At 48.8% G+C, this 16,060-nt stretch overlaps 1 protein-coding gene across 1 annotated transcript in view; it reads left to right on the forward strand.

The window, feature by feature from the left end:
- Window positions 1–16,060, forward strand: part of SLC15A1 (solute carrier family 15 member 1) — a 190,658-nt gene that overhangs the window by 162,067 nt on the left and 12,531 nt on the right. The window contains exons 19-20 of the mRNA XM_069640488.1: window positions 7,794–7,904; window positions 8,007–8,103. Of these exons, the coding sequence (XP_069496589.1) occupies window positions 7,794–7,904; window positions 8,007–8,103 (208 nt within the window). The remainder of the gene's footprint in view (window positions 1–7,793; window positions 7,905–8,006; window positions 8,104–16,060) is intronic.

Genomic DNA, 16,060 nt, shown 5'->3' on the forward strand with positions numbered 1-16,060 from the left:
ATGAGGCTTTGGGTTTAGCCCACAGCCTAAACCAATGCAAGGCTGGTTTGCCTGCCATTTCATCCTCCTGATACTGATACGGCATGCCTGATTCCAAATGAACACCGTAATTTGGGGCTGATTGTGGAAGCCCCAGGATTGTTTTTAAAAATTGATTCTCAGATACTTGGATTTCATTAAGATTAACATAGCCCCATATTGCAGCTCCATGTTTGCCCACGGACGCTGCTTGCTATTGCAAACTGTTTTTTATGAGATACAGTGACTTTGTGTTTGACATGGCCATGAATCTCCGAACCCCACCTAGTGCTTGTTTGAACCTGGAAGCTTGTTTAGCTATGTGTGCTGTAGGTTTCAGGTTTGAGGTGATGTGTATCACCGGGTTGTCGAATACATAGACTCTCGGGATTAACATATTATTGCTAACCATCGCTACCATCCTAGCGCTTGTTTTTCGAAATATGACAGGCAATGACCGTCGATTGGGAGGCATTGACCTTTAGGTCTCGCGATGACATAAAGTCTGTGTATGCTGTAATGAGTTCCTGTAGGGCTTGTGGAGTACTTGTACTTGTAGTGATGAATTTTCTATGCCTAGTGTCACCGGGACACAAGGGATGGCCTGGCCTTTGGAGCGAGAGGCCACTGGGACCAATGGGAACATGCCCACTAAGTGACAAGACCACTCAGGATAGAATAGGAGGATATCCCAAACACCCACCGCATACCATTAAATCAGACATCCTAATGGCATGTGCAGGACCTACCCAACTTACCCAGAGGGTGAAGAGCAGTAGACTATGGGTCTGGTATCTAACACTGCTGAGGCCTCCTTTTACCCACTGGCCTTGCCAGTGAGAGCCCAATAGATACTAGCACTCTCCACCAAAAAGCAAACAAAGAAATCACCCTCTCAGGCCCCAGAGTAAGTATTGCATTCTCCAGTCTCACACGCACTGATTCAGAGAAACCGAGAAACAGACTTGCGCGTTGTAAATGTACTTGCAGATGGAACACTTATTACACACATGTCCCACACAAGTCCTGGTGCCGGCTTGAGTGGAAGAGCCAAACCTTTACTTGGGGCCCACACACATAGCGAGCGGGAACTGATGCATGGATCAGACTAGGAGTCGCTGTGCAATCAGACGCACTATACAATCTCACTGCCTGTACTGGGTCAGATTGGGGTACCAACCAGGAGGAATTAAGGAGAAGCCAGAGCTCTACAAAGAATGATAGAAGTCTGCTGAGGGTTACCTGTCAAACAGTGGCTAAGACCATGCCAAGAGAAGGAGGAAAGGGTTGAAAGCCTGCTGAGGCCTATATTCCAAACACTGGCTGAGATCAGACCCAGGCAAGGAGAAAGGGTTGAAAGCCTGCTGAGGCCTATATCCCAAACACTGGCTGAGATCAGACCCAGGCAAGGAGAAAGGGTTGAAAGCCTGCTGAGGCCTATATCCCAAACACTGGCTGAGATCAGACCCAGGAAAGGAGAATGTGTTGAAAGCCTGCTGAGGCCTACATCCCAAACACTGGCTGAGATCAGACACAGGCAAGGAGAATGTGTTGAAAGCCTGCTGAGGCCTATATCCCAAACACTGGCTGAGATCAGACCAGGCAAGGAGAATGTGTTGAACGCCTGCTGAGGCCTATATCCCAAACAATGGCTGACATCAGACCCAGGCAAGGAGAATGTGTTGAAAGCCTGCTGAGGCCTATATCCCAAACACTGGCTGAGATCAGACCCAGGCAAGGAGAATGTGTTGAACGCCTGCTGAGGCCTATATCCCAAACAATGGCTGACATCAGACCCAGGCAAGGAGAATGTGTTGAACGCCTGCTGAGGGATGTATTTCAGACACTAGCTGAGATTGGACGCATGAGAGAGAGAGAAAGAGCGAGAGAGAGAGAGAGAGAGAGAGAGAGAGAGAGAGAGAGGAGCCATTGAAATATGCTGCCTATAAACACAATCCATAGCTGCTGAGCAACGTCATCCCAGCCTGAAAAAACCCCAATGAAAAGAGTAGGAAAAACGTGATGGTAGCAGTGTGTTAAAGATGTCGCTGCAAGCCCAAGATGGCAACCTGTGGCAGGAGGGAGATAATATCTATGTCTAATCCCGTACTCAAAGCAAGGAGGAGACATATTTATGGGTCAGCCGATTGAGCTAGAGCCAGGTGCTATATCCCTGGGACTGTTTTGTGATGCCAAGAAGCAAGCTGGATGCTATAACCCTGAGACTCTGTGTACTAACGCCGTTCCAAGACTCCAGAGCCCAACAGGAGCCACTGTATATACAGAACAAACCCTACCTACCACCAGAACCCACAGGGGGCACCGGACCGCACTTCATAGCCTTGAGAAGGACCTACGGGCTGAAACACATGTCGGCTGACCACATGGGGACATAAGAACTCCGACTGTACCTATAAAGGGCATATACAATCTAACAAACCTAATAAACTAACGGTGTTCACAATCAAGCACAAAACTGCGTGGCGAATATAATTCTTGAACTTGACAAATGCAAGGTATCCAGGTTACCTCCTTCTCTCTTTAAAATAAGCCCTTAGACCATTTTTGAGCAAACTCCATCCTGACAGCTTTGGTGCAATCTTCCTTATTTTGTTATAGTTGAAAACCCTAGACCCAGTAGGCATGTATCCGATGCCACCCTGTCATGTGCAAATAAACATGTGGAACCTATGTCTGATTTGTCGGTAGTCTCACAGGCAAATGTGTTTCTGAAAACCTGAGACTTTAAAGCTGGCTGTGATGTGATACCATCCAACAAGAGCAGGGAGAGTAGCCAGGGATGTCTGGCCAATAAGGGCTGCAGTTGGCGGGAGGGGAGAGGTCTACCATGCGGTGATGAGTGGTTTGTGGTGTTGTATAGATTACAGTCACATGTAGGCCATGAAGGGGAGGGTTCGTTGGCAGGGCAGCACAGAGGGTCATGTTGCCATCAGGATTATGAGAGTGAGCATTAATGAGTCCTGGGTCAATGACAACACATGCTAAAGGGAACCCACCCGGGGCAGGCAGCCTTCTGTGGGTGCCCTTGTGGTCCAAGAGTCTCTGGTGACATCCACTGTTTTATTTGAATGCGATTCTGTTGATTGTTTCTGAAGAGGGCTCACACGACATGTTAACTGCCCCAAAAGCGTCCTAAAGAGGGAGAAGGAGGAAGTTGGAATCAGGACTGTACACTTTAACCCCTTAAGTGCCAAGGACGAGCATGCATAATAGCCTGGCACTTGAAGGGGTGGCTATTCCCTTCCTTTCCGGAACTGTTTAATTGCGGCCATTTGCAGCAAACCTTTGTCTAATACAACAAACTTCAATACATGTTAAATACCGATCAAGCAGCCTATCTTTTCCTTTAGTGGGCAGTTCACAAATAGTGACATTTTGAGTGCAAAATGTCATTATAGTTCTCAAATGGAACCCTCATTTTCTTTTTAGAATGAGACATGTCTTTTCAGGAAATGTAGGTTTTTATCAAATTATTATGATTTGAATCTATTTACTACTAATGCGAAGGCTAACACTTTATCACATAAAAAGTGTAGGCTTACACGACACATTACTAATACGTTTTTCTGTACTGTCGGGTTCCCGTTTCTTTATCGAATTACATTTCCACCGCAAAAAAAGATCGGATGTCGCAACACTTTTATCGACATGGCCCTCCTTTCCATTAGTGACCCAGTTTCAGTACTGTTGTGACCTTGCTACTGTACTTACAGTGCCTGCTACAGTAGCTAGAGTGCATGCAGACCCACTACTGTACCTACAGTACCTGCAGAACTGCTACAGTAGCTAGAGTGCCTGCAGTCCCGCTACTGTACCTACAGTGCCTGCAGGCCCGCGACAGTAGCTAGAGTGCCTGCAGACCCACTAACTGTACCTACAGTACCTGCAGGCCTGCTACAGTAGCTAGAGTGCCTGCAGACCCACTAACTGTACCTACAGTACATGCAGAGCTGCTACAGTAGCTAGAGTGCCTGCAGTCCCACTACTGTACCTACAGTACCTGCAGACCCACTACAGTAGCTAGAGTGCCTGCAGACCCACTAACTGTAGCTACAGTACCTGCAGACCCACTACAGTAGCTAGAGTGCCTGCAGTCCCACTACTGTACCTACAGTGCCTGCAAACCCGCTACAGTAGCTAGAGTGCCTGCAGACCCACTAACTGTACCTACAGTACCTGCAGACCCACTACAGTAGCTAGAGTTCCTGCAGTCCCACTAACTGTACCTACAGTACCTGCAGAACTGCTACAGTAGCTAGAGTGCCTGCAGACCCACTAACTGTAGCTACAGTACCTGCAGACCCACTACAGTAGCTAGAGTGCCTGCAGTCCCACTACTGTACCTACAGTGCCTGCAAACCCGCTACAGTAGCTAGAGTGCCTGCAGACCCACTAACTGTACCTACAGTACCTGCAGACCCACTACAGTAACTAGAGTGCCTGCAGACCCACTAATTGTAGCTACAGTACCTGCAGACCAACTACAGTAGCTAGAGTGCCTGCAGTCCCACTACTGTACCTACAGTGCCTGCAAACCCGCTACAGTAGCTAGAGTGCCTGCAGACCCACTAACTGTACCTACAGTACCTGCAGACCCACTACAGTAGCTAGAGTGCCTGCAGTCCCACTAACTGTACCTACAGTACCTGCAGAACTGCTACAGTAGCTAGAGTGCCTGCAGACCCACTAACTGTACCTACAGTACCTGCAGAACTGCTACAGTAGCTAGAGTGCCTGCAGTCCCACTACTGTACTTACAGTGCCTGCAAACCCGCTACAGTAGCTAGAGTGCATGCAGACCCACTACTGTACCTACAGTGCCTGCAGGCCCACGACAGTAGCTAGAGTGCCTGCAGGCCCACTAACTGTACCTACAGTACCTGCAGGCCCGCTACATTAGCTAGAGTGCATGCAGACCCACTACTGTACCTACAGTGCCTGCAAACCCGCTACAGTAGCTAGAGTGCCTGCAGACCCACTAACTGTACCTACAGTACCTGCAGACCCACTACAGTAGCTAGAGTGCATGCAGACCCACTACTGTACCTACAGTACATGCAGAACTGCTACAGTAGCTAGAGTGCCTGCAGTCCCACTACTGTACCTACAGTGCCTACAGGCCCGGGACAGTAGCTAGAGTGCCTGCAGACCCACTAACTGTACCTACAGTACCTGCAGACCCGCTACAGTAGCTAGAGTGCCTGCAGACCCACTAACTGTACCTACAGTACCTGCAGACCCGCTACAGTAGCTAGAGTGCCTGCAGACCCACTACACTACCGCCTCATCTGCCAAGTGTGTGTTAACTGTGGGCCCCACCATGCAACCTATTACACCAATCCGCCCACTTCACTGCAGTCACGCTGCACAGGTGTGACAAACCCTGCCTGCTTAATGCTTGGTGTGCCCTAAAACAAGAGATTTATCACCAAATGGTGTGGGCAGTGTCGTCCAAATACCCCACCAGACACCATGCTTCTGCTAGCTGGATTGCTTAAAACTTCCACTGAGAGTCTGTGAGATTCGAGACGTGGCCCTCATTAAGAGTTGGCCGGTAAGCGGTAAAAGTGCCAGCACTTTTACTGGACCGGCCAACTGCAACTTTGCTGGTAGGTGTGATGGATATACCTCCAGCTAAGAGCTGGAGGGGAATCCGACCCCTACCGGCAAAAACATACCTGTATTACCGGCACAGTAACACCATTGCTGATCATTCCTATGGGACTCCATGGAAGTGGGGACTTACCATGAAAACGGACACTTATAATCTGCTGGTATTACGGGCAGACAAGTGCCAGTAACGGTGTTACCGTTTTCCGGTATCCCGGGATACAGGCAAACCCGTAATGAGGCCCATCGAATGGCTCACTGTCCGAGTATGCATGGCACCGAGCCGCCGCTCCTTCATTCTTCCATCTTCTTCGGTCTTGGGGGAATGGTAACGCACCATTAATAGGAACCAGGAGAACGTTCAAAACATCAGTTACGTTTAAATAAAAATATTTGAATAGATGGAACAGCTTTCCCTGGGGCTGAAACGACCAGGCACTCCTGGGAAAAGCACGAATTCTGAAACCCGTGTGGATTAGAGGGAGTGAATGTGTGAGCAAGTGGGTGAGAGAGTAACTGAGTGGATAAGAAGGGGCAGGGTTGAGCAAGCAAGTGTGCAAGCAACTGATTTGGTCTGCAAATAAGCGAGCAAATGAGTGAGGGATGTGTTGAGTGTGTAAATATGTACTTGTAAGACTGCCGGGTAAGAAACCATGTTGTGCTATTCTTAGTCCCTTACGTGTTTAGGGAGTTCTGGATAGTGCTAAACGAGTCTCTTTGACGCCTTTTACGCTCACTTTTAGCCACTTTGATACACAGGTGTTAGCTTTCATTCTCTGGCAGTCACGTGGTTCACACATCTGCTTGCAGATTAAGCAGGGAACAAACCTTTAAATGGTGTTAAGTTGCGCTGGGAGTGACGGAGAGCCCTTTGGCAGCTAGTCAAAACGTTTCAGGCTCTACGAAAGATAAGGCCGGGTTTCAAATGACCTGGTACCCTCAAAGTAATTCCTGCATTTTACTTTGAATTGCCCCAGCTATGATTTGTTATTTATAACACACTTAATACCCAGAGGTTTCTAAACGCGGAGCCAGGTATCGAACCTGTATTGCTCCGTGCCATCTTGCTTCCAAGGCGAGCACGTGGCCCCTGAGCTATCCCCCCGAGACATGGTGAAGAAGTGCCTGGCTATCAAGATCCTTGTGGGGACGAACTCTGGCATCAACATTGACAGTAATCAGAGTTGCTTGCTCCAGAAGGCCTTGTGCATGGCACGCAAACCTTTCAATTTGATTATTTGCCCCTCCTGGGACAAGTAGAGTGATTTCAGGGCCTGCATGATCTGTTCTTATTTATTCAGGTTGAGGCTCAACCCGGGGGCCTTGGGTTTGCTGTTGCAGCAGTTTTGGGTACCCCTGTGCAAAGAATATTGCAAGAATATGCATGAATATGCATTACCCAAGAATATGCATGAAAGACCTTTCAGCTGGTTGGTGGACCCACTGTGATGATTGCAATAGAATTTGGGGTGCGGGGTACTCCCGGACTATGCGTAACTGAAAGTTGACCCAATTAACCATTGCATTTATCTAGGCATGGGGGAGGAGAGTTGATGATTTCTGTTTCCGTCTTCGGTGTTTGGAGCTACACCAAGGGTGCAGGTCATGCAGTGGGGGTGGGAGACGCAAGGCGTCATTGAGTTTACTCCCAATCAGAATAATGAGCATTGCCATTCATTCCAGCACAGGATATCGTCCATCCTCTCGAAATATAAGTGTCATAAATGTTCAACTCCTCTCTCCGCCCTCTAACAGAGCGATCTGCAACCTTGGGATCTCCAGATGTTTCGAACTGCACGGCCATCAGCCCTGGCTAGCATAGTCAATGGTAACGGATCATGGGAGTTGTAGTCCAGAACATCTGGAGAGTCGCAGGCTGCAGAGCCCTGCAGGACGTGGACCTGTGTGCTCTCATATCCATCTGGAGGTGGAGGCGCCACCTCCAGATGGATATGAGAGGTTTGGCTGAAGGAGCTGGGAAAATGCGTCCAGGCCTGGGATCCTCAGCTTAGCAAAGCCCAAGATTGACAGCGCAGGGAACCCCAGGCTTCCTCCGCGTCAGGCCCTCCTTTCAAGAAATACTGTAGAAGTTGTGCAACAAAACATGATTATTGGCCCCAAAATCCTGTCTCTTTCCCTTATAGATTTATCAACAACATAGTGAACAGCACTCTCAACATAACAGTGGACGGTGCGTGGCTGCAGACGGTCAATTACTTGGAGTCCAGCAACTACACAATGGTCAAATCCGGAGCGTGAGTACTCAGTTCAACATTTAGACCGTTTTTCATATTGTTTTGTATATTTACCGTTTAAGCTGCAACCTACTTGTTATTTTCCAATTCAAATTTCTCCAGGAAAAACATTTCAGTTGCGCTTCCTGGCGGGCCCGTGTGCAGTCAAAACACGATGGCGTTTGGCTTCGGCAGCTCGTACACCTTTGTGATAGATGAGGCAAGTGGGACCGAGTAATGATTTAAGAAAGGCTGCGTCACACTTCTATATCCATATGTTCAGTACTGATGCATTGTGGGGGCTGTGTTTCCTGGCCTAGCCACGTTATTGTGTGGCTCCAGTGGAAAGGTTTGACTGAAAAACATTGACTATCATTTTTTTGGCCTTTTCTTTTGAATTTGTTTTATGTTTTAATAGAGGGCAACAAAAACTGTCCCTGCTCTTCATAAAATTCGATTTATTTATTTATTTTGGTATTCATATAGCGCACAAAGCCTAGAGGCATATCTAGGCGCTTTAACTTAATTATATGGTTACAGTAAGTGCTGGTATCAGACAAGTTACATAGAGTTACAGAACAGGCAAAACATTCGGCCTTGAAAGTGCAGAGAAATACATACTTTGGAAAGCTCGCCTCTTGTTGCGGGGAACTACATCATAGCACATATGGGGCGATGGCAGGTACATATAGAACATACTTTGGAAAGCTCGCCTCTTGTTGCGGGGAACTACATCATAGTACATATGGGGGCATGGCATGGTACATAGAGACCATACTTTGGAAAACTTGCTTCTTGTTGTGGGGAACTACATCAAAGTACATATAGGGTCATGGCAGTTACATAGAGAACATACTTTGGAAAGCTCGCCTCTTGTTGCGGGGAACTACATCACAGTACATATGGGGGCATAGCATGGTACATAGAGAACATACTTTGGAAAACGTGTTTCTTGTTGTGGGGAACTGCATCAAAGTACATATAGGGTCATGGCAGTTACATAGAGAACATATAGGGTCATGGCAGTTACATATAGAACATACTTTGGAAAGCTCGCCTCTTGTTGCGGGGAACTACATCATAGTACATATGGGGGCATGGCATAGTACATAGAGAACATACTTTGGAAAACTTGCTTCTTGTTGTGGGGAACTACATCAAAGTACATATAGGGTCATGGCAGTTACATAGAGAACATATATGGTCATGGCAGTTACATAGAGAACATACTTTGGAAAGCTCGCCTCTTGTTGCGGGGAACTACATCATAGTACATATAGGGTCATGGCAGTTACATAGAGAACATACTTTGGCAAACTCGCCTCTTGTTGCGGGGAAGTACATCATAGTACATAAAGGGTCATGGCAGTTACATAGAGAACATACTTTGGAAAGCTCGCCTCTTGTTGCGGGGAACTACATCATAGTACATATAGGGTCATGGCAGTTACATAGAGAACATACTTTGGAAAGCTCGCCTCTTGTTGCGGGGAACTACATCATAGTACATATAGGGTCATGGCAGTTACATAGAGAACATACTTTGGAAAGCTCGCCTCTTGTTGCGGGGAACTACATCATAGTACATATAGGGTCATGGCAGTTACATAGAGAACATACTTTGGAAAGCTTGCTTCTTGTTGCCGGGCAGAAATGCATGCAGGATATGATAGTGAAGGTGGTAAGGTGCATACTTGGTAGATGCAATTAGGGATAAGAGGGCTATATTAAATAAGTAGGCAAAGGCAGATATGGTATGGCGATAGTACAGCAGGTAAGCAGGGCGTAGCAGTGATAAAACGGCTTGTATTATAAAATGATAATTGCAACATTAGAAATGTGTAGAAGTCCTGACAGAGGATGCAAAGTTAAGTAATGGATTAATGCACACTTGTTAACCCAGTATCGGTGGAGACATCGGATGAGTCAGGATCCATCGGTAAAGGTAAATGCTATTGTATTAGGGATCGGGGGACGTAATACATGAGACCAACACTAGTAACTGCACATTGTCCAGAGGAACGAGGTGAGTTGCATGTCGGCGCAACGGTCAGTGTTTACGGTACGGGTGACCATTGTTCTGTGCTGCAAAGGTTTCAGAAGGGATCCAGGCAGTAACGGTACAGGCAGCTGCAGAAATCAGGGCAGGCATGATGCGAGAGACGCTCAAAGGGAGCATAAGGAGTATGGATAGATGGCACTCGCATCGGGATGATGTAGACAGCACATAGGCTGTATCAAGTAGTAATGGCCAAAGTAGTGGGAGAGCCTGATAAAGTGCACCTCTTACCTGAAGAGACAGCAGGGGCGCTCCAGGGCACGCACAGGTGGCGGAGGGCATACGATTACACATCAGGCAAGAGGAGCAATTCCCAGGCAAGGACAGGGAAAGAAAGGACCCTTAAAATCTGCTCTTCGGTCCGGCGTTGCTCCTGGCTCTGTCGGGTCAGTGGATTTGCTGGTTCCATTGGCCAATCATGATGCTGGAACATTGGTATGCCTCTCCAGGGAAGACAAAGGCCAGGCACGCTTAAAAAGCTGACGGCCATCTTGATGGTGGTTGTAAGACTACTGGTACCCATGCTGCTTAAGCTAGGATCGCGCACTGTACCCCGGTGCACCAGTCCACTAAATTTCAAATGTTCTTGCCCCCTCACGTCATTGATTATCCATCACATATTCAAAAACCAGCTAAAGCAGCTGGAGTACTATTCCCAAACATTGATAAACTGATTTAGCAGTCCACTCGAGACTTGGGATGTCGTCTCATCCAAATAGGGGGCTCCAAAGGTAGACATTACCTCACGGTATTGTTCGTCTTTCCAGACACGTGATCTGCTGGATGTCGCCCGCTGTACCATTTTGCTTCCTGTGTTTCTTCTGACCTGTCCCCCCCATTCTTCTGTGTCTCTTCTCCACTTCACTCCCCTGAAGTCGCACCAAGTGCTGGATTCCAGGTCCCCAGCATCCCACCCACTATCACCCCGGGACCTACCTTTACCATGCCGCTGCTTCCACAGCCAGTCAACCTGTCCCATGACCGATGGAAACCATGGAAAGGGATATGGGACTCCTTTTGCTATGATGGCCATTTTCTTTTGTTATTTGTTTCAATTGTGAAATGTCTACCTCAGAGTTTAACCATTTTGAAAAAAAAACTATTAGCAACCCCAGACAACCTGCCAGGGTACTGATAGATTTAACCCCCTCTACGGGGGGAATTATTGCTTGTTAGTGACGCTGGGGCCTTTATTAAGGCCTTAGCTTCTTTTGGGCTTGTAACTTTGGCCATTGGCCATTTTGAAAGCAGAAATGCCCCCTACATTGAGGGTTATTGCTGACTTTAAAAAGCATCCACAGCGTTACAAACATAAGGAAATTCTAAAGGGTCAAAGTGCTGAATGATTACGTTTTAAAGGTCAATAAAAAGCTTTGGTTCTGGGACAGTGAGTCTTTGTGCACGATACAAAAGATATCTACAAAATGCAAAAACCAGCATTACAATAGAAGGTGGTAAAAAAAAAACGAGGAGTAGAAGGGCAGAGGGACAAGGGGACAGAGAAGGGGAAATACTGTTCTTTGCGATAGACCTGCTGAAACATGCTTAGCAAAGCAGAACATGCGACACCTACTAAACTTTTAGAATAAAATGGATCCACTACACATATCATTTGTGTATTAATGGCTTATAAGGGGGTATTATTCGTGGGTAGTGCGATAAAGTACCACTGCATGAAGACTGAAAGTGCTTCAGCTTCCAAAATAAACACAAAACGCTGCTTAGCCGCTGGTAGATGGGGCGGAGCAGGCAAAGTGCCGAAAAAGAAAGGGCTTGCATTATACTGAGGGTCCAGTCACATCGCCCTGTGACAGCCAAGTTGTGTTCTGGAGGGCTAAGGTCAAAGGGAGAATTGAATTGAATTGATATTTTATTTGTATCGCGCTCGTACACAAGTGTTTCAGGATGAGACGAGGCAAGGGGGGGAACAAGGGAGAACAAAACAACGATCTTACCTGTCCCAGTGACATTGAGAACGCGCAAGTGCATGGGAGGGGGGAGAGGTGGAAAGTGCTGAGCAAAACCAAATAAAACATAAACAAATAAATAATAAAAAACCAACAAACAGTGGTAGTACAGTCAGCAAGTGGCAAGTGCTCGGTTTAAGGCAGCAGACAGGGTGTGTCTGATAATTGCAGAAAAAGGGGGGCACTGTAGGGTTACAGATACAGACCCCAGTGCAAAGGATTGCCAGGAGGCAGTGCGGCTGGGTGGCAGGGTGAGCAGGTACCTTGGCCCGAAAGTCAGAGGGTGACCAGGTGCCCGATGCCGCGACAGAACGGATCAGCAAGGAAGAGGAGGAGAGAAGGCAGAACCAAAGAGGAAGGTTTTGAGGTGCCTCCGGAACCGGAAATGGTTCTCCTCAAGTTTCAGAGTGGCAGGGAGGCTGTTCCAGAGGGAAACCCCAGCCAAAGACAGAGATCTACCCCCAGCTCATTTCTTTGAAAAATGACTGATCCTGAGGGATTTAGAGGTAGAGGAGCAAAGAGCTTGGCAGGGAAGATATTTACGGAGGGAAAACTGGAGGTATTTTGGTCCCAGGCTCAGAAAGCCTTGTGGATAATGCAAAGGGTCTTGAATTTAATCCTTGCAGCCCCTGGGAGCCAGTGGAGAGATTTCAGGGCTGGAGAGATATGATCCCAGGGCTTGAGGGCAAGGACAATTCTCGCAGTCCTGTTCTGGATAAGTTGCAAAGGGCGGAGAGTAGAAACAGGTAGATTTAGAAAGCGGCTGTTGCAATAATCCAACCTAGAGAGAACCAGAGCTCGAGAGACAGTGAGCTTCTGTGGGAAAGAGAGGAAAGGCAGAATACCTCTGAGGAGGTGCAGTAGGAAGTTTGACTTTTTAGGGACCTCAGAGATGTGGGCAGAGAAGGAAAGCGTGGAGTCCAAAATTACCCCAAGGTTCTTAGCCTCGCAGGTGGGCGTAGGAGCACGGCGAAGGGAGCCTGGCCAAAGAGTGACAGGAAAGGAGGGTGAAGGTATGCCGATGAAGAGGATCTCCCTCTTGGTGACATTCAGGCAGAGATCATTGGTGGCACACTAATCCTGAATGGCAGATAGGTAATCCGAGATGAGAGAAGGAGAATAGGTGGCCGAGGAAAGCCTGAAGATGAGTTGAGTGTCATCAACATAGCACTGGAGAGAGGGCGCTAGAGAGCCGTCCAAGATGGCGGCCTCCTTCTGAGCTCTGTGAAGCTCCCACAAAATCCTGATGAATTGTTGCTATCGTGTTGGTGAAACTAAGCTCTGACGCCGGCATTATCTAGGCCAGGCGCTTTCGAACTCAGATCCACAATTATTCTGCCAGCTGCCTGATGCTTCGCCTTGAGACTCCCGGTGGAGAAGAACCCCTCCTCTGCCCCGTGCGGGCCTGGAGTCGCTGCCTCTGCTCGGGCGCAGGGGACTGGGAGCGTGGAAAATCGTTCGGCGGTGAAGAGCCTGCCGCCTGACTGCAACATCCGGGAGGCGGCGGGCTCTGAGACTGCCGGATGAGCCCTGCGGTCTCGCGGCCGCGGCACCTGGGAGTGGCCTCAGAGGAGCGACCCAACCAGCGCCGGTGCGGGGAAGAAAGTCGAGGCAGCCGCACGCGACCAGCAGCAACCCAGGTACGAGCGCCCGACGCTTCCCCTCGCCGCATACACACACGCGGCGGAACGGCAGCAAATCCCCGAGCTCCCCCGTGTGACAGGCAAGTCAACGGAACCACCAAGGCCATTACGGGTCCCGTGACAGCGAGCCGGGTGTGAGCGGCGCTGTCCCCCGACCACGAGGCATAACTCCAGAGGCCATGCCGGCCTGGAACACCGCTGCCCCCAGTCCAGAAAGCAGCAGAAAGCGACGGGAGGTGCGACCCGGGCACGCATGTATGAGAGTCCGGGGAGAAGAATTCGGCAGCGAGTGGCACCCCAGGGCCCCAACGCTGAAACACACTGGGACGCCTCGCTGGTCCTGGAACTCTGGACATCATACATAGGCACCCCATACGGACCCGAGCCCTGAGAATTGCTATAGATTTCCCGTGGCGCCGGCCCCCGGTGCTAACCCAGAAGCATACTTCCCAACAGCACTGCCACATCCCCTCAACCCAGCAGCAAATATCCGGTGCATAACGAAGACGCCATATCATAGAAGGTGACACAAGGCCCTGTCTCCAGGCCGGCTCGCTCCACCGCCTGGCCCGGCAAGGTATAAATACAATCACCCTACCCGATGGCACAGACCAGCACCACACAGCTTCCAGAGTCACGGACGCGCCTGTCCACAACAAGAATGGGGAAACCAGATAGGTGGCAGAGAAAGCTGCCTTTTGAAAGTTGTTCCTCTACCAAAACGGCCCCCCCTAACAGTAGGTCTCATTCCCCACTCAGGCTCCACCTCATGACGGAGAAGAATCACAGGACTTCGATATCAGGGAAATACTACTTGACCTCAAAGCCGGCATAGGAGGCCTGAGTAGCAAACTAGACACACTTTCCTCCAAAGTGGACCAGCTCCAATACCGTCTGGATGAGCATGCGAACCGACTGGACGCAGTCGAGCAGAGGGTCTCAGACCTTGAGGACGGGCCGTCAGCCATGGCTACCAGAGTGTCCTCACTCGAAGCGCAAATGAAAATAGTAACGGCCAAAAATGAGGACTTAGAAGGTCGCTCCCGGCGCAATAATATAAGGATCGTCGGAGTCAGAAAGTACCAATTGACCACCAAGATGGAGGACAATGTAGAGAAGATCTGCACGGACTTGTTCGGCCCTAATATCCTGTCCACGCTTTTTGTAGTAGAACGAGCTCACAGAATACCTAACTCAAGACCTATCCCCGGGACGAACCCACGTCCCATTATAGCTAAGCTGCTGAACTATAAAGATTGTGACGCAATCCTCAGGGCCGCAAGAGACAAAGGAGATCTGCAATACTATGGAGATAAGTTACAGTTCTTCCCAGACTTTTCACAAGCTGTCCAGACACAAAGACGGTCGTTCACATCTGTGAAGCGCAGACTGCAGGAAAACCTAATTCAGTATTCAATTATATTCCCGGCGAAACTCTGCATTCAATTCAAAGGGAAGACCCAATTTTTCAACACTCCCGAAGAGACAAGTGACTATCTGGATCGTAACGGCTGTAGGCCTGCCCATAACAATGGTCTCCCACAGAGAGGGAACCGCCCGAGGAGAGACCCGCCATAAAGCCATCGCCGGGAGCTAACACAAATTAAATTCACCCGCTCTCTGCCGACGCAATACATTAATCTCCACGAAATAGAAATACAACAGTGGGAGGGAGCAACCTCGTCTTGGAGGGCTACTAGCGCCCCTTGCACAGCAATGTTGACAGTTTGGTTTATAGGGGATTGTTTGTCGTGGGCCTGTTGGGGGTTGCCCACCCAAGGGAGGGATTCGAGTTCAACACAGCCGCCTTTCACCCCGCACCACCTCGCAATGAGCACGTAGCTCAAAGCTGTCCGAACAGAAGCCAAGCTCTCCAGAATCTCGCATGAATGTATTCATCAGTCACATCATCCAAACCCATCAAATATAAATTCACCAGAGCTTCCTGATGGCAGCGACAACACTTAAGGTCGCCACCTGGAACATTCGTGGAGGTAACCAGCCGGCGAAAACAAGGAAAGTCTTCCAATATCTCCGAAGGCATAAAATCAACATTGCCATACTGCAGGAAACACATCTCCTGCCATCGTCGGAACGGCACTGGGCCAGATCCTGGGGCTGCCATAGGTATTTCTCATCATACTCATCCTATGCCAGAGGAGTCGCAATTTTAATAGATAGGAGAACGAACTTCAGTGTAATAGACTCGCAGAAAGACTCTGAGGGAAGAGCCCTATTGGTGAGGGGGATAATCGCGGGAAAAGAAGTAGTAATTGTGAACTCTTACGCACTGAATACTGATGGTCCAAACAACTTTAACTGGGTGATGTCCCAACTGGGAAAAACCAATGCGGCAACCATTATATGGGGAGCAGATCTCAACACACCAATTGATCCCAGACTAGACAAATCCCACAACACAGCGGGGAACCCGTCCAAAGCCAGCGCTCAGGTTCAAGTGATCTGCCAGACATTTGGCCTAACTGACACCTGGAGGCAGCATAATCG

The sequence above is a fragment of the Ambystoma mexicanum genome, chromosome 7q (assembly GCF_040938575.1).
Source record: "Ambystoma mexicanum isolate Mex_15411 chromosome 7q, UKY_AmexF1_1, whole genome shotgun sequence".
Classification (NCBI taxonomy): domain Eukaryota; kingdom Metazoa; phylum Chordata; class Amphibia; order Caudata; family Ambystomatidae; genus Ambystoma; species Ambystoma mexicanum.